The 27,691-nt window shown below is 48.3% G+C and overlaps 2 protein-coding genes across 6 annotated transcripts in view; one reads left to right on the top strand and one right to left on the bottom strand.

Moving 5' to 3' along the window:
• Nucleotides 1-21,324, top strand: part of ARHGAP4 (Rho GTPase activating protein 4) — a 37,248-nt gene extending 15,924 nt beyond the window's left edge. For 2 of the 5 annotated variants that reach the window (XM_053370609.1, XM_053370612.1), the window contains exons 6-23: nucleotides 1,290-1,418; nucleotides 2,429-2,650; nucleotides 2,729-2,830; nucleotides 5,435-5,629; nucleotides 6,127-6,211; nucleotides 7,004-7,031; nucleotides 7,272-7,359; nucleotides 10,321-10,381; nucleotides 10,571-10,648; nucleotides 12,236-12,370; nucleotides 12,872-12,977; nucleotides 13,082-13,312; nucleotides 13,502-13,578; nucleotides 14,165-14,318; nucleotides 17,081-17,167; nucleotides 17,351-17,506; nucleotides 19,470-19,551; nucleotides 19,677-21,324. In XM_053370609.1, coding sequence (XP_053226584.1) covers nucleotides 1,290-1,418; nucleotides 2,429-2,650; nucleotides 2,729-2,830; nucleotides 5,435-5,629; nucleotides 6,127-6,211; nucleotides 7,004-7,031; nucleotides 7,272-7,359; nucleotides 10,321-10,381; nucleotides 10,571-10,648; nucleotides 12,236-12,370; nucleotides 12,872-12,977; nucleotides 13,082-13,312; nucleotides 13,502-13,578; nucleotides 14,165-14,318; nucleotides 17,081-17,167; nucleotides 17,351-17,506; nucleotides 19,470-19,551; nucleotides 19,677-19,901 — 2,241 coding nt within the window. In that variant the 3' untranslated portion in view covers nucleotides 19,902-21,324. Of the gene's footprint in view, nucleotides 1-1,289; nucleotides 1,419-2,428; nucleotides 2,651-2,728; nucleotides 2,831-5,434; nucleotides 5,630-6,126; nucleotides 6,212-7,003; nucleotides 7,032-7,271; nucleotides 7,360-7,554; nucleotides 7,583-10,320; nucleotides 10,382-10,570; nucleotides 10,649-12,235; nucleotides 12,371-12,871; nucleotides 12,978-13,081; nucleotides 13,313-13,501; nucleotides 13,579-14,164; nucleotides 14,319-17,080; nucleotides 17,168-17,350; nucleotides 17,507-19,469; nucleotides 19,552-19,676 lie in introns of those variants that run through there. The other 3 variants (XM_053370610.1, XM_053370611.1, XR_008328164.1) reach the window with 3 other exon arrangements.
• Nucleotides 21,318-26,954, bottom strand: LOC128404743 (caveolin-3-like). Its single transcript, XM_053370613.1, has 2 exons — nucleotides 26,707-26,954; nucleotides 21,318-22,330 (listed from the first exon to the last, which is right to left on the bottom strand). Exons 1-2 carry the CDS (start codon nucleotides 26,848-26,850, stop codon nucleotides 21,980-21,982), a joined length of 495 nt encoding a protein of 164 aa, XP_053226588.1. The 5' UTR covers nucleotides 26,851-26,954; the 3' UTR covers nucleotides 21,318-21,979.
• Nucleotides 26,955-27,691: the final 737 nt, after the last annotated feature.

The raw sequence follows: 27,691 nt of genomic DNA, 5'->3' as shown, positions 1-27,691 counted from the left end.
TCCACTCTGAAATTTCCTGGTAGCTCGTGGTGGAAAAGACTTCAGTGTCAGATGATGCCAGAGACAGGATGAGCTTTAAATTAAGACTGTTGGCACATTAAAAGGGATTTTTATGTTTTTATATTTTTGTTTGAAAGCCGCCTTGAGTCCTGCCAGGGGAAAAGGCAGGGTATAAAATAAATAAAATAATTTAAAAAATAATAATAAAGATCTATAGCACTGCCACAAGTAACTTCCATCTCATGCAATGGTTGGTCCTAGGGGTCCACATGTAAGAGCAAAAGTGTGTAAAGCCAGGAACCCCTGGAACCGGCCCCATCCTTCCTCTCCAGCTCTTTCAAGGTGCCTCAGAAGAGCAGGGGGTGGGTGGTAGCTGATCTTCATTCTGTTTCACAGGCACAGCAGAAAGTGTGGAGCAAGTCTTCACCCCTTGCGGACTCCTGCTCATTAGTCCTCACGTCAGTCAGTGAGCTCCGGGCCACAGGCCACTTCTCCGCAGGGGCTGGCTGATTTAGCTGCTTCAGCCCCACGCTTGCTCTGCGACCTCATGCTCCTTGGCACAGACTGGCTGGGGCCATCTCCCAAGGCTGTTTTTATACAAAAGCTAACCCATATCTTAAAAGGATAGTAACATGGGTTACATACTCTGCAACTAAACACAGTTCTTGTAATACACTTAGATAACCAATGAATCATTCTCTGATGTCAGTGCAACTCTGAACCTTTGTAGAACCTTCTTGAATGGCTTTAGAAGAAGATGAGATAAATGAGTGGCTCTTTACCATGAATCTGTATCTCCTTGTCCTTCCCCTCCATGGTTAGCAGATTTATAGTGCAAGTCCTACTGTGTTCAGTGAGGGTTACTATTAGGTAACATGCAGCAGCCATTGGGGAAGATTATGTGATATTAGGATGTTGGGAGGATTAATTTGAAGCAGGAGGTGGTTAACTGTCTCTTGCATCCTCCCCACCTAGTCTATCTAAACAAATAAAGATAGTGCAAAGCTACTTTTTCTCTAGCTCAAAAGTTTGTCAAGCTATTGCTATAGGAATGATGCTAGCAAGCAGGTAGACTTATGAGGGGAAATTGCTGCCATTGTCAGAAAAGAACATGGCCTGCACAGGAACTGGGTTTCTAACTGGGGAAGGTGGGAGCTGGTGGGAGGGAGGGCTGGCTGCAGTCTGAGCCTAACTGAGGCTCCTACACATTCCTGCATCACAGGAGATTGGACTCGATGGCTCTGGGGGTCCTTTCTAACTCTACAATTCTATGATTCTAACCCCTGCAGAGACAGTCCAAGTTCATGGAGAGCAAGCTGAAATGTGCCAAGGCCCGGAACGACTACTTGCTGAGTCTGCACGCTGCCAATGCTGCCATCAGCAACTATTATGTGCGCGATGTTGCTGACCTACTAGACGTGAGTCCGTCCTCCACCCAAGCTGGTGCAAGAACCATATAATTTGGCAGTTCAAAAATCAGTGCCACACATTTTGTTGGGCTGTTTCTGTGCTGAGACAATTTTCACTCTTTTCATCACTAAGGATGTCCACAGAACAATTTCATATTGGTTTTATACCAACTATCATGGTCAAATCATGGGAATTGTAGTTTGGTGAGAACGTTGAGAGTTCTGTTAGCGCTGCCCAGCTACTGTCATGGAACTACAGTTCCCAGGATTCCTGGGAGGGTGGAGGGAGAAAGGAGTATGACTGTCAAGCTACTTCAAGAGGCGCCAGTGTCTTTGCCATGCCTTCCCTTTGAATACTTGGCGGGTGTGCTTGAAAAGGCCGTGTCTTTAGCAGGTGATATGCTACCTTAGCAAGTAATTTTCATTCCTTTGAAAACACCAAGTTTCTAGCTCTCAGTTTATAATTCTAGCCCAAGTTTCTAGTTCTACAGAGAGGGGGGACCTCTGAAAATATACGGGCAGTTTTTGCTGTCAGGTTAGAAACATAAACTGGGGGAGTAGGCTTGTAAAAGGGTACGACTTCTCTGTTCATCTCAGCTTCCTCTACTGTTATAGGATTCCTAGCCTTCAGAACATGAGAAAGAAAAAAGCTAGACCAAAAAGATTCCAGATCCTGTCCTGCAAATCAGGCATAATGCATAATTTGCACTGTGTTATCAATGGCGTTGTGTGTTATGTTACATATATTATCAGACTCTGTTTTCTGATAGAGACGTTTTGGTTGTAAACAGCTGCATAGCACAGAGAAATTCAACAGGGGCAGCTTTCCTTCATCATGGAGCTATCAGGACAAGTAAAGCTGTGCCTGCTGTATGTTGCAGTCCTTCCTGCATTAGGCAGCTATTTAAGGCACAGGAACATCTTTCAGAAACAGAGTTGACCAACCCATTCGACAATTCACTTTAGGGATGAGTGCAAATGTGGTTTTAAGGGTGTCTCTTTTGTCTCATGGTTCCCAGTGTTTTGACCTTGGCTTCCACCTTTCCCTGGGCAAAGTGCTGAGGACTTACCTAGCAGCTGAGTCCCGGGCCCAAGCGGCTTGGCAGCAGGGCCTGTGCACCATTGAAGGAGCCATTGATGCCCTGGACCCACTGGGGGACAAGTCCAGGTTGATGGAGGCCAACCCTGCAGCTTACTGTCCTCCCCTGTGCTTCGACTACCAGCCTCATGAGGGCGACGAGGTAAGGGGCTGCTCATTCCTGGCTCCCTATAGAACATACCGTTTTGTCTGGTACTTATTCTCTCCTTGCCATCTTCAGGTGTCAGAGGTCCGGGCCGAGGGTCCCCTGAGAAATGAACTAGTTTCCCGCTTCCAGCATCTCCAGTCCCGTCTCAATGCCATCACCCTGGAGACAGACGAGGTGAGTGTCAGCAGAGAACAAAGTCAAGCCCCCTCCCCTCTCCTCTGACTTGCTTGAGCCCAGAAATTTCCAAATGGTAGCCATGGGTTCTGGTGACGACAAACTGGGATTAATATTGTGCAAGACATAGGCCTAGTGTCTTCAGACTGTAGGCTGGGGTTCAGCTGACTGAATGCTCCTCCACACAAAGACAAAACATTAAATCATGGCTTCACATTTTAAAGAAAACACATTTAGGCTGAATTCCTTGCTGGGGAGTAGCAGTCTCAGACAGAGTGGCAGAGCCGCCACCACAACCCTGCTGCTCACTCAGGCTGCAGTAGTGATCTGGAAACACTCTGTGTGTCTTCAGAAGCATTAAGGACAAACCACAGGGTTGAGTACTGGCTCAAACTAAGCGCAAATGAGCACATAACCATAAGCAGTGGGCCTGCAACTTACACCCACTTTACAGCTACTACCACAACCTTTTGCAAGTGGTGGAGAAATAAATGAATTAATGGGGGGGGGGGGACTTGAAATTCCTCTGTCTCCATTTATTTATTTCCCTACCACCTGTGCACCCAGTGGGTTTTCCTTGTTTGCCAGGCTCTGGGAAGGTCAAGTCAAGTCATTTCATTACGGTCAATGACCCGTATCAAGATAAAAACACCAATTACAATATTTTAAAGCTCAGCTAGATAAAACTAGATGAAACAATATAAAATCACATATACATTTTTAAAAAGCAGTTCTGCATGGTCATTTACCTGTCAGAAAGGAAACTCTGGGCTCATATTTGGGAAGGCATCGCAAGGGCTCTGGGAGTATCCCCGGGTTTCCTTTCTGTAAGGTATGTTAAGTTTCCCTCTGCCTTACGGGGGGAGGAGGGGGCAGTTTTGGGGGTTCCTGATTTTGCATGATTTTGCCTTTGTGCGCGGACCCCCAGAACAGACCCTGGTGGGCCAAGTGTATTTGATTTTTTTTAATGCAATAGTGAAAGGTATCCTTTTGTATTACACAGCTTTTCCTGCCTTTCATGTTGCTTTCTAGTGCTTTTCTAGTCCTGGGGCTGTTTCCTTTCTTTTTGGTGAGGTGAAGGAAGTGGCTTCAGGTCAACAGCTAGAAATTTCACAGTTGGCGTTCCGTTTGGTTGAATGGATGAGAGCCAGGGATGCTTCATGATTTCGCCCTCACCAGCCATGCAACGCTTTGCTTCCCCCAAGGGTGCTCCTCTTGGAGTGAATGGCAGTTTCTCATGAGTGTGGGAGAAAGTGAGGAATGTCTGTGCAGGCACCAGTGGATTTCAAGGGGTGGGGAGTCTTCTCCCTTGGTGACTTCACTTTCTGTTTTGCTTCCCCTCTGCTCTTGATTGCTCTATGGCAGCAGAGATCAGTGGGTGTCCCTGGTCAGAGGAAGAAGCGCTAGGGGGAGGTTGTTACTCACCCATCTAGGCAAATACTGTGTACAAACAGCTGCAAACTACACTCAGAATCACTGCTGCACAGGGTGCTTTGTGGGGCTTTGTGGAATATTTTGGAAAACCCAAGCCCTTTGGTTTTTATTTTAGGAACACAGGAAGCTGCCTTATATCAAGTCAGACCTCATCCGCCTCCAGTACGGAGGCCGTGGCTCTCCAGGGTTTCAGGCAGGGTCTTGCACAGCCCAGCCTGGAGGCTCCACTGGGGACTGAACCTGGGCCATTCTGCATGCAAGTCAGATGCTCTGCCACTAAGCCTCCTCACCCCCAATATTTGAGATGAATCTTATTCAGATATAGAGCATATGAATGAACCATGTCCCACATTCCATAGTGGTCAGTGGGATTTGCTGAGAACTAAGCCCGCTGCTGCTTTCTGCCTTCCGTCTGCTACAGCCCTGCTCCTTTTTAGCAGGAAGCAATGTACACATTTAATAAGCCTAGAGCTTAACCTGCACTGCACCACCCAAGACCCAGGGGATGTGTGTGTACAATAATATGTCACTTAAGACCTTACTAGGTAGGCATTATGGGGGCAAATGTTTGGTCCCAATTCCACATTTGCTGTGATAAAACAGGGCAGCGGGGAGGCACATACAGTAGTTAGCTAGTTTATAGTTTGCCAAATTTATGAATATATTATCACAACTAAAAGTCTCAAAGCAATTTAAAACAATAAAGGAGAGGATTAGCAAATGGGAGCCCTCCTATCAGATGTCAAAGAAATAAATAGCTATATGACATTTAGAAGACATCTGAAGTCATCTGTTTAGGGAAGTTTTTAATGACTGATGTTTTAATGTATTTTTAATCTTTTGTTGGAAGCCGCCCAGAGTGGCTGGGGAAACCCAGCCAGATGGGCGGGGTAGTATTTATTTATTTATTGGAGTATAACCCTTCCTGATCCCACTGATTTGCCAATGTCAGCTGCCCCCATGACTTACTTTGGTTTTGGTTCCTTCTTGTTGCTTTTTTCCTTTAAGAAAAGAATAGCTGGGGAAGATTCACCTTCCATCCGCCCTCCCAGCTCCTTCATTAGTATTAAAAGGGAAACATTTCATTCCCTTTGTTTAGCCCCAGCAGTCCATTAGGTACTTTCCACTGTCAATGGCTCTTGGTGTAAAGCTTTCTGCTTCCTTCCACAGGTAAACAAGACTCTGAAGGCCACCCTGCAAAGCCTGGTGGACCTGTTGGCAGCGGAGGAGCCAGAAGCACTGGATGCCTTTCAGGGCTGTCAGTCGACGGAGTCGCTCAAGTCTACCGGCTCTGACGCTGGTGGGAAGCAGGCCTTAGCAAAGCGCCGGGCCAACCAGCAGGAGACGGAGAGCTTCTACATCATGGTACAAAGCCAAAGATTCTTAGAACCATGAACATTCAAAGCCGTTTTGATAGATGGTGTCATAAAGGTGAATCCCCATGGCCCAAAATGTGGGCCTGGCTGCTCATCAGCCTCTTGCAAGTCCCACCTATGCAGTCCAGACCACAACGTTCTGTGATGGAAAGTGGTGCATAAGTGAAAAGAGCAAGAGAGCCAAGCACAGGACCCTTCCATTTGACATGGGAGCAGATACCTTTCCAGGCTGTGGTCATGCAGTGGATCCTGCTCTGGAGATCTCTCCCCGCCCCCACTTTTGATTAGGCCACCAGAACTTATACCCCTGTTGGCCATGGCAAGGCTGTCCCCAGTGAGGTCCCTTTCTCTTCCGCTTGCCTCCGGAAGGCTTCTCTAGGTCTTCCCAGGGACAGAGCTGTAACCCCAGCCCCTCTTTCTATCTTAGAGCCTGAGGTCTCCCTGCTATCTTCTCTGATAACAGACTTCTTGGTGTCTCTTGTGCAGAAATTCAAAGAATATCTCTCCGGACGAAGCATTCAAACCAAACTACAAGCAAAGCATGACCAGATGAAGGAGGCGATAGAGAAGGGTGAGAACATGGGGAGTAGATTGCCAGTCTGGGCACTGTAGCCTTGGGCTAGATGGGGCATGGGAATTCGGGATGGCTTGGAGTACAAAAATTATCTGTAGTTTTATACCTGTTTAATTGCCAGCCTTTCTTGCAAATAAACCCAAGAGTTTGTGAAGTACTGAGGATCTGAGCTAAGAATCCTCCAGGCTCCCCACAAAACTGCAGTCTCCAGGGTTTCTTATAGGAAAAGTGATTGCAGGTATTCCAGCGTCAGGGTGAAGACAGATGTCCCTTTTTAGAGGAGCTTTGTTCCCTCATCTCTACTCATTTCAAAGACACACACACAGCACATGCACCAAATTCTGTCTGACCATCATACTTTAGGAAGGCTGCCTGTTTCTCTTACCCTTCTCAAACTCCTAGCAGCTGGCACATTTAAATTCAGCATTTTAAACTTATTTAGGATTTTACATTGTTTTAGAACACTATAAAAACTATTCCAAGAGGTGAAGAATTTGGCTTTTATAGTTGAAACAAGTGCTGGCCAATTAGCACTGTGCACAGTCTTGCTTAAAAAAGCAGGAGAGGAAGAAGCCTCGTTTCATTGGCTAGCTCTTGTGTCAATCTGTGCAATTCCACTTTCTGACAATGAGCAGGCTGTAAATGGCAAATGGAGGTGCTTCCATCACACACTTGCTGATGAAGCTGTGTACGTGTGTCTTCATCATAAATTTGAGGTGTAGATATGGCCACAGAGATCCAGGACTCCAGATGCTAACTTCCCTGTCTTCTATTTCCTTGCTCTCCCAGGTGCTGCTGTGGACCGAGAACTGGCCAGGTAAAAGGAAACTGAAGGGGTCATGAAAATGGTGGGTACTCACATGGCAGTGCTGGGGGTGGAGAGATGGGCACTCTGCGTGTTGCCCCTTCCCCTGTGCCCAGAGGGGTAGTGAAGGCTTCCACTGTGTATTCTGTGGTTGAGGAACCAAGCAGAACGATGGGAAGGAGTCCAGTTCCAGCTCTGGGGGAGTCTCTGACATCTTCCTTCCTCCCCACCCCACACAAACCTTGGTTCTAGGCCACAGTCCCAGCGCGTCCGGCGTTCCCGCCCGCCCTCGTGCTGCCACCACAAGCTCTTCGGGGGTGACCTGCAGGCCTTTTTGGAGGTACTGGCTGCTGCCCTGAGCTATGCCCTCCTGCCCAGCTCCTTCTAGCCCCGCTTTCTTGCCCTCTGCCTAGTACAAGAACTCTTTGCCTCCCTGGCCCTGCTTTTGCCTCTGGCTCTTCCCAGTCGCACCCGCTGCTCCTGCTGCTTGTAATGTGCTTGCTGACTCTGTCTCTCCTGTCCGTGCTGCCCCAAGGAGGAGGAGGCTGCAGACACGGAAGCAGGTACAGGACTGGGGTGGGCAGGCAGGGGTGGGCAGGAAGAGCAGATGGGACCAGCAATGTGACAGGCACGGAGAGGATGCTTCGCTAGTTTATGTGAAGAGAGCTTGCACATATTTGTTGTGTGTAACGTGCACGAGTGTTTGTGGGAACATGAAGTGCTGCCTTTGCATGTGTGCATGCTTTGCACACTGAGGTGTGTGAAGCTGCATCCCTGTGGGTGCATGTGTGTGACACTCCTCCCTGCTTGTGTGTTTTGGACATGCTGCTTCCAATCTCCTTTTGCTGTTCTTCTTTGTTTGCTTGTAACAGGGAGCTCTCGGCCTGCGCTTGTGATGAATAGCGACTGCATGTTGCAACCACATGTTACCCTGAGTGGATGGCCCCTTCCAATCCACTGACTGAAATGGAAGGAGGAGAGTGTGCTTCAGATTGCGGCGGTGGCGAGAGCTTTAGTCGGGTGGGAAAGGCTGGCCAGGACGGTCAGGGACATTTTCCCGAGCCCTCAGAATGGCTTGGGGAAATTACCTAAGCTCCACCTCTGATTTCTGGTAGCTAAAGCCAAGTCCTTCCCACAGAGGTGAGCTTGAGAGAGCATGTACAATGTGCAACATGTGTGACATCACTGCCGGGATAGAAGTGCACAGCATGAGGGCATCTCTTCACACAGACATTACCAGGAAGAGGGGAGCAAGACACACAGCGGGGGCAGCTCTGTGGCTCTTTGAACCCGTAGCCCCACCCATGCACACCCACAAACAATATTTAATAATAATAATAATAATGATGATGATGATAATATATTATTTATACCCCAGCCACTCTGGGTGGCTTCCAACTGAATATTAAAAACAATACAGCATCAGACATTAAAAACTTCCCTAAATAGGGCTGCCTTCAGTTGTCTTTTAAAAGTAAAATAGTTGTTTATTGCCTTGACATCTGCTGGGAGGGCGTTCCACAGGGAGGGCACCACAACAGAGAAGGCCCTCTGCCTGGTTCCTTGTAACCTTGCTTCTCACAGGGAGGGAACCGCCAGAAGGCCCTCGGAGCTGGACCTCAGTGTCCGGGCTGGATGATGGGGGTGGAGACGCTCCTTCAGGTATACAGGACTGAATCTCACATGCACAGAGCAGACAATAGTGTGTCAGCCCCATGACCTATTCTTGTGAAAAAATAAAAAAGGGCACCAACTTTCTATCCCTCATGGTGGTCCAGTATCTTGTTTGGAAACCCCTAAGTGGCCTGACAGGACTGAGGGAAGTTAATGTTTGACATCCTGTCGTGCCCTGGTTCATGCCCTGGTGCTCTCCAGATCACCCCCGCCTTAGAGGGAGAATTGCATTCACTCTGGCACCATCTAGTGGGATTTCTAGGCCATAACACTGTTCTTTGCTTTGTCAGTGCCAATAAGCTTGAGTTTGACATGACTGTAAAGACTCTTCCTCATTATTCAGAGGTCTCTCTCATTTGCAGCGCAGGAGAATGACATGTAAATGAGAGATTCCACTTATGCCTGCTTAGCATTTATTTTTTGCACATCTGTAGGAGTCGCTTCTTCATTGTTGTAGGGTGCATAACAACAATAACAACAATAATAATAGGAGTGGGTATGTATTTATAACCTGGAGCTATATAATAATATTCTGGACAGGGTGGAGCCATTTTCCTAGGTGGGACATGGTCAGAGCTGTGTATATACTGCTCTGAAAAAAATAATAATTCTGCTATAAGTAGAACCGATTTATTTGGCCTGCGGAAGTCATGAAGGCAAAGGGAAATTGTGCACAATTCATTCTGGTCTTGCTAACCTTGGGGAGGTGAGGAACTGCATAAGGCACTGAAGACCAGCCCCAGCCACTAGGAATCTGATGGACTGATTTGCATTTAAATCCCACCCTTTTGTCAGGAAACTTAGGGTAGTGCACATGGTGGCTCTCCTCTTTCCTCCGCTTTCCATTTTGCCTTCACAGCAACACTGAAAGGCAGCTTAGGGTGAGAGACAGCAACTGGCCCATGGCGACCCACCAAGCATCATGGCAAGGCAGGGGGAGGGATTTGAACCCAGGTCTTCCCAGCAGTCTGATTCTACACTGCGCTAGCTGGTAGTCTCTCTCTCTCTCTCTATATATATATATGCACATAAGACAGACAGAGAGATCCCTTGCTTTTTATAGAGCTGAAGGTGAGAGATCACCTGCTTGTGCCTTTGCATGTCTGGGAAACAGGTTTAGGGCTTGAACACTATGGAAATAAATAAATAATAATAATAATAATAATACAATAGTAATAATCATATATATAGCATTTCCATTATTTCATTTCTTACCTCTTATCCTCGTAATCCTAACAACAGCCCTGTAAAGTAGGCCAGCATTACTCTTCCCATACTGAGGATGGGGGGCTGAGACTGGAGAGTGGTTGGCCTAAGGCCAAGTAATGAATGCAAGGCTAAGATAAACTCTGAACTGGCAATGTCCCTTCCACACTATACTGACCAAGGGAGAAAATAAATGTAATGACTGCATTAATACGGTAAATAAGTATATTCACAATCAAGAGAGCTGGAAACCTTTCTTTAAAAAAATGAAAGCTGGGATTATCAGGAAGCTGAATTCTGCCCCCCAAATTACGCTCTATGCTTTTGATGGGCCCCTGTGGAAAGGGAGCATCCACACAGTCCTGGTTGTTCTGGGATGAAGCTGCTCTGTGACATTTTCCTTTCCTTTCCGTAACTCCAGAGCTCAGGCCAGGCTGTTCCCCTTGTCGTGGAGAGCTGCATCCGCTTCATCAATCTCCATGGTAAGCTGAGCCCCTCTCCCCTCCCAGCAAATGCTTCCCTCTGGGGAGGTGGACCAGACTCCCAGGTTTCAAAAGGATCTCCAGCTTGTGCATAGCAGTGAGTGGATCCCAGCAGGAAGGGGAAATTTCCTTGCTGGAAAATGTGACTGGGTTCTCTCCCCCGACCTGTCTTCTTCTTCTTCTCCCCAGGGCTCCAGCATGAAGGTATTTTTCGAGTGCCAGGGTCCCAAGCACAGGTATCAGAGATTCGGAATGCCTTTGAGAAAGGTGAGTGAGGCTTCTTCTTCTTCTTCATTATCATCATCATCATCTCGTTTGTATACTGCCCTTCACCTGAAGATTCCAGGGTGGTTCACAACAAAAACAAAATACAAAATGAGCATGCAAAATGTGTAATAAAACAAAGACAAACCACGTCCCCAAGCACATTTAAAAAGCTGTAGAATGCTAATCAGCCAAACACCTGGCGGAAGAGGAATGTTTTGGCCTGGTGCCTAAAGGTATGTAATGAAGGTGCCAGGCGAGCCTCCCTGGGGAGACCCTTCTGCAAGTGGGGAGCCACCGTGAAAGGGGATGAGGTGTGCAGCGGAGAGAGAGGAGTAGAGGGCAAATTTGATGAGCCTGAGAGTTTGCCAGAAGGAGGGGAAAGGGCAGTGGTGGGGGTCACAGTTTCCCATGGGGCACAAAATAATGAGCAGAGGATGTACAGCAGCCAGGAGTCAGGGGAGAAAGGACTTGGAAGGATGTTGCGCCAAGGGAGGAAGGCGTAGCTGATGTGCAGGTGAAGAGCGAAGTCAGTGTGCTGGCTCTGAAAGGAGCTTGGGCGTTTAACCTGAGCCATGGAGCATGTGCAAGGAGGCCTTTTCTTCATTGCCTAGTTCTCGATTTACTTTATTTAAAGTATTTATATGATGCCCAATAGCTAAGGTTCTCTGGGTGGTTAACAGTAAAAGTTTACACCATAACTTTCCTGCAGATAAATGGGATTATTAGTGGGAGGTGATTCTAGGCTAAAGGGAATGCAGGACGTTACATCATAGCAAGTCTGACTGTTGGTCCATCTAGCCCCCTATTGTCAACATTGACTGGCAGGGGGTCTCCAGGGATTCAAACAGCCCGGGGTCTTTCTCAACCCTGCTTGAAAATTCCAGCAGTTGAGCTTGCATGTATGTGCCTATGAAGCCTGGTTCTACCCACTGATCCGTCGCTCTTCCCCTAGGATGACTTCCTCTGCAGGCGCTTCCTCTGAAAGACACCCACCTTTCTCTCCAAATCAGTCACTCTGCTTTGACACAATTATGTATTTATTGCTTCTATAGCATTCTCTTTTTAAATATCAGACCCAAAAGGAATCTGAATACAATTTCCATGCCCAATTCTTTCCTCCTTTATGCTCACAACAGCCCTTTGAGGTAGTTAGAGGGAGAGGCTAGTTTGTCCAAGTTCATCCAGGAAGTTTCATGGCTGAGGAGGAGGGATTGTAAAGACACTCTCCTGCGTCCAAATGCTTTTGCTCCTGCAACACAGCGGTCCAAAGATGACCAGTAAACAGATTTATATCCCGCTCTTCAAGTGAAAAAAATTGTACCCACAAAATTATGTCATGACATAATAAAATATAAATTAGAGTCATTTAAAACTTCAAAATATTACTTTAAAAAGTGCAAATGTAGCAATAATTCAGAACAGCCTAAACATACAAAACTAGAACATAGCAATGTTTCTGGAACTCACTGTACCATCAACCACTGAAGGCCAAAGTAAAAAGATGGGAGAAAGATCTTTGGGTTCATGAGAGACCATGTGATAAGGTTAAGAAAGGGATTGCTGTAATGACTGCTCCCTCTTCACCAGGCGAGGACCCGCTGGCAGATGGCTACATGCACCATGACTTGGATTCAGTAGCTGGAGTGCTGAAACTGTATTTTCGGGGATTGGAGAAGCCACTCTTTCCTTGTGACATTGTCCCTGAGCTGCTGGCAACAGCCCGTAAGTTTGTGCGCAGATGTGCAGACCCCTGTTTCATTATTCTTGTTTGTTTGTTGATATATAGTGCCTGTAGTAACTAGCGTGCATACGGTTGACATTAGGCACACACGTACTTGATCCTAGTACAGCTTATAGTCCCAAATGTTGACAGTGCTGTACAGAAGTGACAAACGGAAGTGAGGGGAAAGAGGAGCAGCTTTTGAGCTGCTGAGACTCTCAGCTGGGCAGAATGGAAAAGCCTCTAGGTCTCAGCTGCTAGAACAATGGCATGACTTAATCATGGAAACATTTCAGATACTTCTGAAGGTTAAAGCACAAATAACACACCAAGAAGCAAGAGGAGGCAGACCAAGACCTGGAGACTTCAGCTGTGTGTTTGTTCGCTCAGCAAGCTTACAAATCCCGACTCAAATGCGGGACCTCATGGCCTCTTTCTTTGTGCGTGTGTTTATGTGAATCCAAGTCCAATACGTGCTGCCCCCTCTGATGGTCTCTTCTCAGAACTCGAATCTTCGGCCGAGCGTATCTCCCACCTCCGGGCTCTCCTTTCCCAGCTCCCCCCTGCTGTGTTGGTGGTCCTGCGGTACCTCTTCGCTTTCCTCAACCAGTGAGTATCCAGGTGCTGGGTGGCCAGATGGAGACGGCGAGAGAGAGCGCTCTCTGGGGCTAGGAGGCCCCTCCCCTGTAACACACACCTTCTTCCTCCCTCAGCTTGTCTCACTATAGTGATGAGAACATGATGGATCCCCACAACCTAGCTGTGTGCTTTGGCCCTACCTTGGTGACCGTCCCTGCAGGCCAGGATGCTGTGTCGGTGCAGCCCCACATCAACGAGGTGGTTAAGTGCCTGATCGTGCATCACGAGGCCATCTTCCCTGGGACCAGCCAACTGCCCGGACCCCAGTATGAGAAGGTCATGGCCCTGGCGGAGGAGGAGTACTGGTATGAAGGGGCGATGGGGAGAGGGTGGGTGCTATGAGCAAAGGAGCAGTGAGGGGTGGTTGTGTGTGTGAGAAATTTGCATGTGGTTCAGCGCAGCTGCTAATGCTCATTCCTCCGTCCCACTGGAAAGACCCCTGCAAGGAAATGGTAACTGTCACACTCTCTTATTTCCCTCCTTCTTGCTGACAGTGATGTGTTGCCACTGGAGGCCACAGCAGAGGAGCCTGAGACGGAGGGGACCCCCGAAACACCAGCTAGCGAAGATGGTGAGTGGTGGGGAGTTATGTGCAGCTGGGGTTACCACATGCCCCAGATTGCAGCCCAGGGGGTAGGACCAAATCTGCCCATCATCCCAGTTACTGAAGGCAGCGCTACTGGAAGAACTTGGCCTGGGTCACAAATGCACCCACAGAGAGTACCGATACATACAGTGACCAGCCCATCTCCAGATTGTCACAGTAATATTAGGTGAGCACCCCTACAGTATACATTATTCCAACCCATAAAATAACAATGGCCATTTCAGAAGCCACTTGAAATAATATTTGACCTCCTGCTTAATAATGTGTTATGGATGCCCCTTCTTTTTTTTATGGACACGCAAGTACCAAAACTGGCTCGATCCGCTTTGTCACCAAGAATTCTCTGGGGTCATAGTCTAGCTCAGGCTTTGCCTTGGCATCTATCACAAGCAATTGACAACTACCCTGAGGTGGGCGAGGTCCTTGGGAAGAGCCCTCAGTCCTCTGTTTAAGCCACCATGTTTCCTTTTGGGATCTGCAGAAACATCTTTCCCAGACCCAAATTGAGAATATGTCCAGCTTCTGGTCTTGTGCCTTCTTGCCCTCCCAGAGTGTGACTCCCAGTCCGAGACGGTGCCTCGCTCTGTTTCTGCGGTTCAGCATGAGGAGCGCTTTACGCCACAGCGAGTGGGCCCAGTTGGCTGGCGGCGAGGTGAGCGTGGCAACAACCGGGGACTAGTGCCTCCCATTGTCCTGCCTGACAGGTGAGTGGCACACCTTGAAGGGAAGATCTGGGGAAGAGAGTGGCAGTTGGCCCGTGTGAAGAGAGTTACTTACTCCTAAACTGTAAAGCTAGGTTTAATGAAATAAGCTGGAGAAGTGGAAGCATCAAGGTGGCCGGGGGTGAGGTCTTCCCGAAGTCCCCTCTGCTAATCAACCAAAGCACTGGATGAGTGCACTCCCTGGGTTGAGTGCTAGTGGGTCCCTAACTCTTCATCTCCCACTGCAGCCCCAGTTCATATCACTATATAGATATGGTAGCTCAGTGACAGAACTTTGCATGCAGAAAGAACCTGGTTTGATCCCTGGCCTCTCCAGGTCCCAGCCAGAAGAGAACCCTGTCTGTAATCTAGACAGCGGTGGTCAGTCCATGTAGACAATACTGACTGAGGTGGACCATTGGTCTGATTCATTAAAAGGCAGCTCCCCTGTGTTCCTATGCTGTTGACACTGGGAACGCAAGGGAGGAGCTCCTTCTCAAAAGCCAGTAGAAGCCACGCGGGGCCTGGTTGAGATGAGGGATGTGGCTGGGGGCAAAGAACTAAAGCTACATCCCTGCCCCCCCCCGCCTAATATGCCACATTCTGGATTCCTCTCCCCTTTGACTGCAGTTTACTTTATAAAAAGCCACTTGCTAATTGCATGAATGGCGTCCTGCCTGAATGTTGGGGTGTCTCCACTCTTGGGCTGTTGTTGATGCCCCCCAGCAACTGCAGTTCACTTGTCTTATTTGGAAGAAGGGTTCATTCCCTCCCTCTTGGGGGCGGGTTTGCCAAAAGAAGTTTATGGAAACCTCTGGCACCATCAACTGTCCTATTACCACAGCCTTCGTCTTTATCGTTTCCTTGGGGCTGTCCTACTATATACATCACCTCATTGTTCCAGGCAGTTGGTTGTGACACCTTGTAAATGCTTTCGTGTTCTGGAAGGGAAACACTTTCCTTTGCTGAGGTGACTCTTTTTACTGCTTTTGACAAAGAACGGCTGAAGCCACACAAGCAGGCTGCCAGTCACTAGCTAATATGCTGGGCCACAGCATGCGGGTTCCTGTGGGTCACTTGTGGGATGAGAAGTGGCGCAAAACGTATGAGTCATCTCAGCGGGACTACGCAGGGCCTCCCCTGCAGCACTGAAGCCATGCCTGGACTCAACTGCAGAACAGAAAGGAGCTGTTTACAAGACAGGCCATGTTTACCACTGACCAATAACCACAGCCTGTGGGGAAGGAAAAGGGTCTGTGGCTTCCCTCAGCCCAATTAAGGCTGATATGGATTTCCTTTGATTACTTTGCGGGTGAGTGGGAGCTGGGTTGCATTCTCCTCTCTGTATCATCGGAGTTCTGCATTTTGCCCAGAACCCACAAATGCAGTTGTGAGTTAAGATGTGCCTGTCCCCTTAACGAACCTTTTGGCCTTGTTCCAAGAAGCAGCTTTTTACAGAGCTGAAGAGCTGTGATGTTCTGTGGTGGTGCTGTGCCAGGCCTGGCCTAGGCATGCAGGCGCCTGAGGTCATAGAGTCCTTAGGTGGCAGATTGGGCTGCATTGGTTCAGGCTGGGGGTGGGAAATGACATGAAGAAGAAGAAGAAGAAATTGCAAGTAGAAAACTAACACAGAAGGCAGAGCTAGAACTTTTCTGCCTGCGGTCCTAGATTTTCACATGCATGGAGTTCTTTTATGTGAGAGATTGGTTTTTAAAAGGCAAGTTCCTCCATTTGCAGCCTGAAGTAGCACAATCCAGTCTACCACACTGGGACTCTAGGGCCCTTATTCTGCTGCCTCTATTTATTTAAAAAGTATACTGCCCTTAAATCATAAATTTCCTGGGTAGATCAACTAACAGAAACACTGAAAAGCAGTGCTTGATATGTTCGTGGCCCAGGGAGCAAGGAGGAGAAATACATTGGAGGGTAAAAGCCTGGTAAAAGCATAAAGGGGTTTGATATAGAAATATATTAGTGTAGGCACCAGGCGAGCCTCCCTGGGGTGAGAATTCCACCAGTGAGATGCCGCTACGAAAAAGATGCCCTTGGTGGGTTTACCTGATACATAACCTCTGAGGCTGCTTGATGTGAGAGAAGGCAATCCCTCAAGTTTCCAGGTCCCAAGCCATGTGGGGCTTTGAAGGTAAGCACCAGCACTCAGCTGCACGTCTAGACCAAGATTCAGGAGGGAAGTTCATGGATATTTAGAACTAATGGGCAACAGAGGGTCATAAAGGTACTGGAAATAGGTGCCCCAGGATGCTCCTATATAGTGACCTTTTATTTCCAAGATTTATGTGCCATAATGAGGACTAGAGACTTAGGGTGCATACACAACATACATGGAATCGCACAATTTCCTCCAAATAATCGTGGGAACTGTAGTTTGTTAAGGCTATTGGGAATTGTGGCTGTTGGCAGGGTAAACTACAGCTCCCATGATTCTTTGCAAGAAGCAATGGGCTTTAAATATATGATGTGTATGCCGTGTCAGAAGCTTGTTTGTTTTAAGAAAAATACAAGGGAAAAGAGTCAGGGTCCTTCCAGCAGTGGGAGTGCTGGGTAGATGCCCCTCTGTGCTGAATAGGACTCCCTGTTGCTCATGGGTGGGCTAAGCGAAGTGAGTGTTTGCAGCTGTGGCCGTGCTCTGAGGACCTCTAGAAAGGTGACTGTGGGGAAGCACCTTAGGCTAGCTCGGGAGGAAAATTCCTCCCACCGGCTTTTTTTAACAAGTTTCTATTTCCCCCTGTCGCTTACCCTGGCAGCGAGAAACAATCTAGCCCCCGGAGTTCCAGGTTAGAGATTGACACGGGACCCTCTGTGGATGAGCCGCTCCCTGAACCCGCCAGCAGGTAGGAGAAGGTGTGGCAGACAGACCTCTTCCCAGGAAGCGGCAGCATCTCAGCGCTGGCTGCGTGGTGGAGGATGACGGCCCCTGTAGGAACGGTTGCATTCCACCCCAGAGATGGCTGTGCCTGGGCACCTTGGGGCTGGATCCGTCTTATAAGCAGATGCTCTTTCTCTCTCTTTCCCAGGCTGCGGATGAATTCGGATGCGGGTGGTGGGGGTCGCCAGCGTGGTGGCGGGAGCAGCCCCATCCGCAAGCTGGCATCGCCCTTCATGGATGGGGGCCGCCTGTCCTTCCCCCTCCTGCAGCCTGCCCACTCCAGGACCTTTCACCCAACTGAAAGGTGAGAGCAATGAAGAAGAAAGCATGGGTAGGTGGGTGAAATTCCTCGTGGTTGCAAATGTACGTTAGATGGATAGCAATCTCTCCATGTATGATCTAGTTGAGATTCCTGCATTGCAGGGGGCTGGACCTTCCAACTCTACAATTCTATGACTTTTGTATTACCAGGTGTCAGGGACTGGCAGGGTGTGTAGCAGAGGCAGGGGAAGGGCTCAGCCATTTGTGGGGTTTTGTGCCTCCCACGAGGCAGGAGTCGGGGCTGGAGGAAGGGAAGAGGCTGAGCAGTTGGAGACAGGGGAGGAGGTGCAGAACACGCCAGGAGCAGAGTAAGAGACAGTTCCTGAGAGAGGTGGCTGGTAGAATCCCCAATCCCCTCCGTCCTCTTCCCTGCTGTCTCCAAGGACCAGGAGGGGTTTGAAGAGGCAGGCACAGTGGCAACATCCATGTAGGAGAAGCTGCAGGCTGTTTGCGCACATCCCATCAGGCAAGAGTACCTAAGTTTGGGTGGAGATGTGGTCGCCATTCTGCTCAACAGCTTGGAGCACTAGCCTGGGGAGGGGATGCCAGCTGCTTAGCCACCAGAAGCGTACATGAGTGTTCGGTGCACCTTAGGAGCTACCACAAGTTCATGCTTTGTAATAAAGAATTAAACTGCTGTCTGTCTGTCCTCCTTCAGCTGGGTGCGCTCAGGGCATCAGAGCTCTAGTAAGGTCCATGGGAAGCCCTTGCCCAGGGCAGAAGAGAAGGAGGTGGGTTGCTTCTCATTAGAATCATAGAATTGTAGAGCTGGATGGGACCCGAGGCTCATCTAGTCTAGCTTCCTGCAATGCCAGAATTGCCACTAAAGAATCCCTGATAGACGGCCATCCGAACTCTCTTTTGAACCTCTCTTCAAACTGCATTGATGATACCAGAGTGGCCTGGGATCGGCCATGCAGAAGTGACTCCACCACAACCTATGCCGCAGATGAGGTGGCAGAGTCTTGGAGTGGTAAAGTGACCGTAGACATGAGATTCTCATTTTAGAATCAAACATAGGAACAAGGCTTATAACAAGGAACACCACTGGTCCATCTAGTTCAGTACTGGCTACACTGAGGATTGCCCCGGGGATTGCATGCAAAGCAGTTGCTCTGCCATTGAGCTGTCGCTGCCCCATGGATGCTTTCTTACGTTAAAAAACAACAAAGCTCACTGCAAGTCGAAATCTTACATATATATATGGGAGAGCATTCAAAAATGGTTTTGCTCTGTAGGCAGATTGAAATGGAACAGTCCATTCTGCCATCTCATTCTGCCACTGCTTGAGCGGATCCAGCCATAGGGATCCATTAGTAGGGAAAGAAGAATCAGATGAGCAGCAGAGGTGCAGGTAAGATGATGCTGGAAGATCAGGGAGAGTTTGGCAAAGTGAGTTTTATGCTGAAGAGTAACATCTTGCTGAAAACATAAGGAATGCTGTTACTGACATCATAAGCTTGTCAGAGCAGTGTCAGGAAAAAACCAAAGGAGGCAGGCAGTACTTGAGTTTGTATGGAACAGTGATCCAGAATAGAAGTAAAGGCATCTTACCTCTGTTAATCTGTTCCTGTGTTGCACAGAGATAAGGAATGTCCCTCCACAGATTTATAGTGTAGCCTGATAGCTCTCTCTCTCTCTCTCTCTCTCTCTCTCTCTCTCTCTCTCTCTCTCTCTCTCTCGTCATTGTGGTTAGAGAAGTAATTTGCAAAATGCAAAGGCACCTTAAGTCTCTAGCATACTCTTCCCCCAAGGAAATGCACCCTGTGACCCTGCCCATAACTTCCCATCACGCTGGGAAACAGAAGCGCAGAACAACATAGCTGAGAGGCAAGCAGAGAAGTGCAGAGATTTAACTATGTGGACTAGAATCCTGATGATTCAGTTAGGGACAATAGGAGGTCTTAAATTTGATACTCTCTTCTGTGCTGTTTGCTTTGCCCCAGGCCAGAAGTTAGCCCACGGCCCTGGGGAGTCAACAGCTCAGAGAGGCAGGGGCCGATGGAGAAACGGGTGGAAGTAGATAAGGTAAAGTGCCAATCATTTTCTCTCTTTCTCCTAATAGAACATTTCTGCTTCCTCTGCAGTTCCTCTCCCCCCCCCCACCTGCCCTGCTCCCTCACCAGTCTTTTTCTCTATTTCACAATTTTCAGGAGGTTGCCAGAAATATGGATTCTGTGTTCAAGGAACTTCTTGGAAAAACGTCTGGCTTGAAGCACATGGGGGCTGACGATGCCCTCCCCCACCCTGAGCAGCCAGAGCCCCCAAAGGGCACCCCCGCTGGCAAGAAGGGAGCCATCCCTGCCAAAACGGTCTCTTCGAACAGGGTGCTCCTGCGGGGCAGAGGGGTCTTCAAATCCTCTGGGAACGGAGAGTGAGCCAGACTTGGGGTGGGGGAAAGTGTCCCCAACATGTCTTGCCCAATACTGTGATAATCTTCCCCTCCCCCTTCATCTTCTGAATACCAACTCAGGGCAGATGTGTGAGTGTCTCTCTCTCTCTCTCTCTCTCTCTCTCTCTCCTGTTACAAAACGATTTGGGAGGGTGGCGATCTGATTTTTATGGGAGTTTAATTTCAAGCCAAATGCGTTAAGCGGAATTTGCTGTCCAGTGTCCTTGTGCACACTGGAGGCGAGTCTGGAAGTTTTAATGTTGTGGATTCGGGTGTGTGTGTGTCGGGGGTGGGGGTGGGGAGCTGCTTTAAACATATGGCAACTTTTAGGATTGTCTGCCCCCACCCGTTCCGCCTCTCCTCTGCTACCCATGGTTTGCACTTGGATTTGCATGTGAAAGTGGTGAGGTGGGGGACCAGGATTCCTTTGGATCTGTTCTTGGCTAAGGGCGGGTGGGAGGGGGGGGCTAATAGTGACTAGTGTGGGTTACAATGCAAGGTGTTGAAAAGGAGGATTCTCTCTCTTGTATGTGTGTTCTGTTCCTGACATGATTCACACAAGCCCTCGCCAGCTGTGTTCTCTTCTTCCCTCTCTTCCCTCCCGCTTCCCAACCCCGCAATGTATCCCTTGGTGCTTCTCACATTTGTCTGGATTTGTAAAACTCTCCCCCCCCCCACGCTGTCCCCGGTGCAACCTCATCCCTGTGCGCATCACTCTTTTACATTGGGGCAATAAGTAAGGGGACATAGTTGGGGGAGGGCATCCATGTGCCAATATTTCCCTTGCATTCAAGGAAGGTCTACTTTGTTCCTCTCTCTCCTTTTTTTAAAATAAAAAGTCTGAGCTGCTCAGTATTAATCAGGGCTGTGTGTAACTCTATGCTTTAAAATTCTGTGCCAAGAAAAGCTGAATTCTTCAACCTGTATAAATTATGCAAATCAAGCAAACTTGCGTGGAGTCTCTTTCATAATTTATTCTGCTTGGGCTAGTGAAAAAGAGGGGGAAGCATCTGTACAGAGCTCTGAGATCCCCCCCCCATGGAAATCTTACTAAGCCGCTCCTGTGGCTTCTAAAATATCAACAGGCTTTGGACCACACACTTTCAAGCATATCTTTGCAGCCATTAAGGCTAGAAACTTGCTTTAAATTTTTTTATTACAAAAATACAGCTGAGATTCTCAGGAAGTGGAATTTGGTGCCCAATACCACATCCTGTGCCTTTTTGGTTCTCTCACAGAATCACAGCATACACACAGCCCTGGTATTGATTCTCTTCTCCATTACCAGAAACAATTCTGTACTGTGATCTCCCCCTGCTGTCTCTTGCAATAAACTGGATTTGTAAACTCTCCGCAGATAGCACCCTCCAGCCGGAATTTTTTTATGGAATAAACACGGCACTGAAGGATCTCTTGGGCTTTATTTTCATACAATGCAGATTTGTTTTTGTTTCTTTTAAGAAAAGGAAAATAGTCACCTTTCTTTTCAAAGCAGGAATTGACACTAGTGGCTGAACTTGGATTTTTGTAACTGTGCGGTTGTCACAGTGCTGCTGTTTCCCCTGCTTGGAAAAAGAAGTGCTGAAAGGCTGTCCCTGACGGCACACCGCAGCTTCAAAGGGACGAGAGAATAGATGGATGAAACCTTATGTCTTGTGACTGTCGGTCCTAGGAGAGGATGGAGCTAATCGCAACATGAGACATGGTGCTTTAATTCTGTACACAAAGGAATTCATACTGTGGCACACTGTGAGACAGAGGGCTGCTTCGTGGGGGCAGAAATAGAAGACAGACAGATGCATGACCCATAGGGCATATCCTACTCAGAACGCCTGCCATGCCAGCCTAATTGATGAGGTTTCTGCAAAGTACTTCCCACTAGATTCTGTCATGTGTTTAGGGGCTATTATTTGGATTTCCCATTCCACACCACCGCTTTGTCTTGGCATGTGGAGGACAGGGAGTTAGAGGAATAGCTCCACCAGCCGGAAGCTCCCACCTAGATCAGGCCTCTAGCTGGAGGAAGGCAAACCCCGGAGTCCTGTCCTGGTCCCAAACAGAGCCTCAGTCCTTGGCACGTTCCTTGCGCAGGGCCACTCGGACGTCGCCGCAGACCTTCCCCACAGCTTCAAAGAGCGGGTCGCAGAAGGTGCGTATGCAGAGGGCATAGCAGCGCCCACAGCACTGCACCTCTATGAAGTAGCTCTTGATGCAAGGCATGGCTCCCCAGATGTGGCAGAAGGAAATGCAGGCAAAGAGGAAGCCCCAGAGCAGGGCGAGGGGCACGCCCAGGGCCCCCGACAGAATCCGGTAACACCAATACTTGCTGACCGTAAAAGTGGTGTTGCTCGCCTTCCACACCCCGTCAAAACTGTGCGTGCCCTCTGGCTCAGCAATCACATCTTCAAAGTCCACCTGGCAAGGTAGGGAAAAACGCCATGAGTCAGGCAGGGCTTAATTTTAACCAGGATATGAATTTTAGAATAGACAGTCTTGTTGAGCATCTCTGCCTCTGGGGGAGCTGCAACCAGCCTTGCACATCTGGGTTCTAGCGTGTGATGGATGAGTGCTCTTTGCCCTTAGCTAGACATTGCACACAGCTGCATGTCACAAAATGGCCAGGCCAAAGCAGCTTCTGGTATGGAATGGCTATGAGCAGAGAGACAGCAAGAGACGGTGCTTGCTGAAAATCCCCTCCCCAAAGCCGTTTTCCCTCTTGGTGAAGCTCTAAGCCTGTGCTCACCCTCACAGACATTTGTCTTCTACCCTATGTGGGGAGTTGCAGTCATCAGGATAGGGTTACACAACCTCCCATCCCAGCTGCTTCAGTACTCCAAGCTGTTCCACACAGGAAGCTGCCTTTTCCCATGACAAGTGGCCAACTATGTTTTGTCACACACATTTGCATCATGAACATCCGAAGAGTCAAAGGGAAGCTCTTCGTAGTTAAACTATGGAATCGGCTCCCATGAGAAGTTGTGATGACCACCACACTGGATGGCTTTAAAAGAGAATTAGACAAATTCATGACGGACACGGCTAGCAGGAGCTACTCGCCATGATAGTACCTCTGAAGACCTTGAGGAGAGGGCTCTTCTGTTCAGGTTCTGCTCACAGACGCCTTTTGGGCCCCTGTGTGAACTCGATGGGATCTTTTGTTCTTAGGTGGCCTGTCATTCTGCCCTGGTTCTGCACCCACTTCTAGAAGAGCCAGGAGGTCCACAATCAATGGGCAGAAATGTACATGAGGCTGAAACACCTTTGGGGAAGATTCTGTCCCAAACAGGATATGTGCCAGCCGACTGGGCCTTTCTTGTATGTTATTCGGAAACCAAAGTGCAGCTTCTAATTGGCTGCAGGAAGCTCCTGCAGCCAATTGGAAGCCCCCTTGGACGTTGGGGTTCCAAAGAACGTTCGCTAACCGGAACGCTCACTTCCAGGTTTGTGGTGTTCGGGATCCAAGGTACGACTGTATTTTAAATCCTGAGCAAAAGTCAGATTAAAATGTAAAGAGATGAGAGCAGACCTCCCAAAGGTAGAGCAACGTGATCAGCATTAAGTGGATTAAACATCAGCATTATCCTTCCAGAGTGCCATTTTCTTTCTTCTTCTTTTCAATCTGTCCTTTTTATAGCCTTGTTAGCTTCCTTGCACGGTGGGATAACCACCCGTTGACAGAGTCATAAAGCTAAAAAGAGAACTGCCTCCAGTTCTGCTTCTGAGGGCCAAACATGGAGCACAGAGAGAGGAGGCTTTGCTTCCCCACTGCAGTTGGAATGAACAGACACACACAAACACACACAGCTTGGAGCCTTGGGGAGTACAATAAAAAAACACCACACCACTTGCCTGGTCACCTATGGGGAGTAAGAATTGCCATGGGGTGACCTGTAAGACTGGAAGCACTTGCATATGGAAAGAGATTGCTTCCTTCTCTTTTCCAGGCTATACATGGGCTTGTAAAATTCATGAACCCACAGCATTACTGACCATTTCCTTGTCAGTGCTCTGAGGTGGGGAAACCACAGTTCCCAGGAATATTTTAGGGGAGTTGTATGCTTTAAATGTATGATGTGGATGCAGGAAAAAGAAGTCACTGGGAATCAAACTCACTTCAGGTGTATTACATACCATATTGGCCTGAATATAAGCCTCACTTTTCCCCCGAATTCCGACCATGAAAAGTTAAAGTGTGTCTTAAATTAACGACCTTACAAAAATTGGCTTTTACGATATTGCTGCAGACATAGTGTAAAACAGAATGGGTGTGAGTGTCTGCGGAATTTTCAGGGAGCGGCTTATGTTCGGTATTGTCTCTTTTTCCTTCCCCCCCTTGAATTTTAAAAGTGCAGCTTATATTCGGGTGTGGCTAATATTCAGGCCAATATGGTAATATGTGGAATATCGCAAGTGTCTCTTTTAGCAATCTGGGGCGAATTAGCTCCTTTTAATCTAAACTACCTCACAGGGCTGTTGTTATGCTGTGATCATTGCTCTGAGCAACATGCAGGAAGGCAGGATACACAAGGAATCAAGTGAGGAAGCTGGCGATCTTTTTTATACAACAAGTAGGTGAGGTTATAGTAAGTCCACTGGGAGATGAAGATTGCATTACTTGTTCTTAGGACCTCCTCCACCCTGCCCCAGTTCCTGAGGAGTGGCAAGCCAGGGTCCCAGTCCGCTCCCCCTCAATATACTGGGAAGCAAATCATATGCCCCTGATTTGGCACCAAAGAGCATTTCTCAAAGGGCCCCATTAGGCCCCATGGCCACCAACGGCCAATTCCTACCTGTGAACTCCCATGAGCCTCTGGTGCTTGGGAGAAATGAACGTGGATGTGGGTCTGAGTTACAGAAATAGCCACCACTCTGAATTTTTTGGTGGTGACCAATTCTTTCTAAAGATGAACTAGGAGGAAGCGACTGCCACTATGGGCTGAAGGACTGTTCCAGCTGCCTTTGAGATCTCCCATTCACTCTCCTGTTTTAATTCTATTCCACAAAAACATTATTTCATGTTTATGGAAATTTTAGCTGTAGGTAGCTTTACAGTCCTGCACCTGAAGCTCATGTCTTTGAAATAAATGCAGTGAGGGTGTCAGCTGAGGCATCTGCACTCTGTTTTTGGCTCGGTGAGAGGTCCAGTACATTGGCCATTCTCTCTCACTGCCCTTAGGCCACAAATTGCCTCCTACCTCTTTCTCCTCCCTCTTCAAATCCTCTTCACAGCCCAACCTTTTCTGTGAAGTCCTAGCTGACTCTTCCTCCCCTGCCGTGCCATCTTCACTCCAACTGCCCCAAAGCCATCGCTTGGCAACTAAGGGCTCATCCACACTTCGGTTTGTCCTGTGCCGAGAAAGCAATGGGTGGTTGCCCTGCTCCTTTCCCAGGGAAAGCCACTCTAGCTCTAAATTGGAGCAAATGGCAATCCACAGAAAACCCAAGCTGCCTTTTGCTCCAATTGAGTGCTAAAGAGCAGTGTTCCCCAGGGGAAAGCAGCGGTACAAGAGGAAGTATGGACCAGCCCTAACTGTCCACAAGGACGTTGTTCTGAAACAAATATAAGCATTGTACGGACAGCAGCATTCGCTTAATGGCCATATCCACCCAGACACTGGGCTCAGCCACACCTCTGTGGTCCTAAACCTGCCCTTTACTGCTGTAACCTGATTGACGTTTGTTCCAATTCAGCAGTAAAGAGCGGGCTTTCCCGGGAAAAGCAGCAGAACAAAAGAAAAACCTCTCGGATCAAGGGAAGTGTGGGTGAGCCCACAGACGAAAGGATTCTTGGAGAATCTGCTCTCTTTCCCCGTAGCAAATTGTAACAGACGTTGGGCTTTTGTTTGTATCTCAGTTGGTGAAGTGCTTCATGGATGAAGTGCAGAAAAGCTGCTGCTGTTTATGCTGGAAGGAGAAAGGGCTTTAAAGAGACCTTTGCCTGGGTCTCTCCTCAGGAGAAGGAGGGAAAGGGTGGGTCAGTGCTGGGAGCCAAATGGGAAGCAACTGAGGGCCACATTTGGCCCCTAAGCAGCCACTGACCTATTCTTCATCTAAGTAACTGCATTTGCTGCTCATCACTACCCATCCCTATTCTTATGTTCTCCCCTTGCTATATATATTATGAACAACATTAATGTCCTGCCTTTCTGCCACAATATGAGATGCTCAAGGCGCTTTTAGATTGTATGTTCCATGAGGCATATATGTCACTCTCCGTTTTTTTAGGGGAGTTTTGTGCCAGAGCAGAGATGAGCAGAAGGTTGATCAGGATCTACAGGTATTACAGTAGGTCCCAATTGTTTTCACAACAGGAGCAACCCACCACCCCAGAAAGGCTGGTGAAACGAAGAAAGCTTGCAAGGAAAGGAGGGATGGGTCTTCTGCCTGAAAGGGCTGTGAGCTCAGTTCTGGCACTGAAAACAAGCTCTTCAGAGGAGCACTGTCCCTTAATCTCCCCCTCTCTTTACAACTTTTGCACCCGGCTCCCGCTTGTGGACTTTAGGGTTCTGGGGAGGCGGATGGGGGACAAAGCACACCCCTCAAGTTTTAAGTCTCACTTGGTGCACAAATGAATATCGTAAGGGGGAGGGTAGAGAGCACACTCTGCTTTCTTTAAGCTACTGCAAAGGAGCATTGGTGCTATCTGCAGAAGGAATTTTCTCTTTTGTTCCTGGGCTATTTTTGAAAGCTTTGCCCACCCCCACCCCCACCTCCTCGCTCCATCTGCTCTCAGTCATTTTGCATCCTCAGGAGTGTGCTTCTTTCTGCCATTAAAATAGGAATGCTCTCACCTTTACCACTTCTTGGTTGATCTGCTTGGGGTCTCTTTCCACCAGATCGATCTCTTTGGTGAGGGGGTCCCGGGAGTCTATCTTCCCCAGGGTCACTTCTTCTTCTTCTTCTTCTTCCTCTCGTCCTCCTCCTTGCTGGGCCATGGCTCCAGGCCGTTCCCTGCTTAGCTCCTTTCCCTCTGAAGAGCGCCAGCCAGTTGTCACTGGCTGTCAGGACGGAGCTCCCTCTCCCACCTGCTGACTCCGTCTGGACTGCCGTCCACAGATAGGGGAGCCTGTTCTGAAAATAGTCTGCTTCAAAGCCAGAATGCATCTGCCTCTAGGGTAGGGCAGAGGGCTTTTTTGGTAAGGCTTAGTATAGTTTATGGTATAGTTAATGGCTCTATCCCTTTTTTATTTCATAGTATAAAATAATTGCAATAGAATGTTGCTATGAAGGGTCTCTGTATTTGTCCATCCAGCTGAATAGAACTATCCAGGTGGCAGCCAGTATTTCAGAAAAAAATTAAAGGGTATCTGTCATATCTGGGTCACCTATATCTTGTTAAAACGGAAAATATCTCTCCTCCCTTTTTCTTTTGCTCCCGATTACAGCATAGGGAAAGTAATCACCTTAAATGTTAAAGGACAGAGGACCCATAGATGAGATTACTGCACTGCATTAAACTCGGGGCTCCCTCTGAAGAAAGTTCAGAAACTTCAGCTGGTGCTGAATTCAGCAGCCTGGTTGCTCTGGACAAGATGGTTTGAGCATATAATGTTGATCCTGGTCTGACTGCACTGTCTGCCAATTAGTTTCCGGGTTCAATTCAAAATGCTGATTTTGACCTATAAAGCCTTAAAAGTCTTAGGACTGCAAAATCTCAAGGGCCAACTCTCCCCATATGAACTGACTAGGATCCCGTGGTCATCATATGAGGCCCTTTTTTGTGTGCCTCCTCTGTGAGAGGCCCAGAGGGTAGCAGCACAAGACGGGTCTTTTCTG

The sequence above is a fragment of the Podarcis raffonei genome, chromosome 17 (genome assembly GCF_027172205.1).
Source record: "Podarcis raffonei isolate rPodRaf1 chromosome 17, rPodRaf1.pri, whole genome shotgun sequence".
NCBI lineage: Eukaryota > Metazoa > Chordata > Lepidosauria > Squamata > Lacertidae > Podarcis > Podarcis raffonei.
Note: the sequence above shows the minus strand (reverse complement) of the source record. Positions and strands in the feature narration are given on the sequence as shown.

Coding starts and splice junctions, on each gene's coding strand:
- LOC128404743 (XM_053370613.1), bottom strand. CDS start 26,850: ATGGCCCAGCAAGGAGGAGGACGAGAGGAAGAAGAAGAAGAAGAAGAA. Junction 22,331..26,706: donor TCAACCAAGAAGTGGTAAAG/GTGAGAGCATTC, acceptor CTACCTTGCCAG/GTGGACTTTGAAGATGTGAT.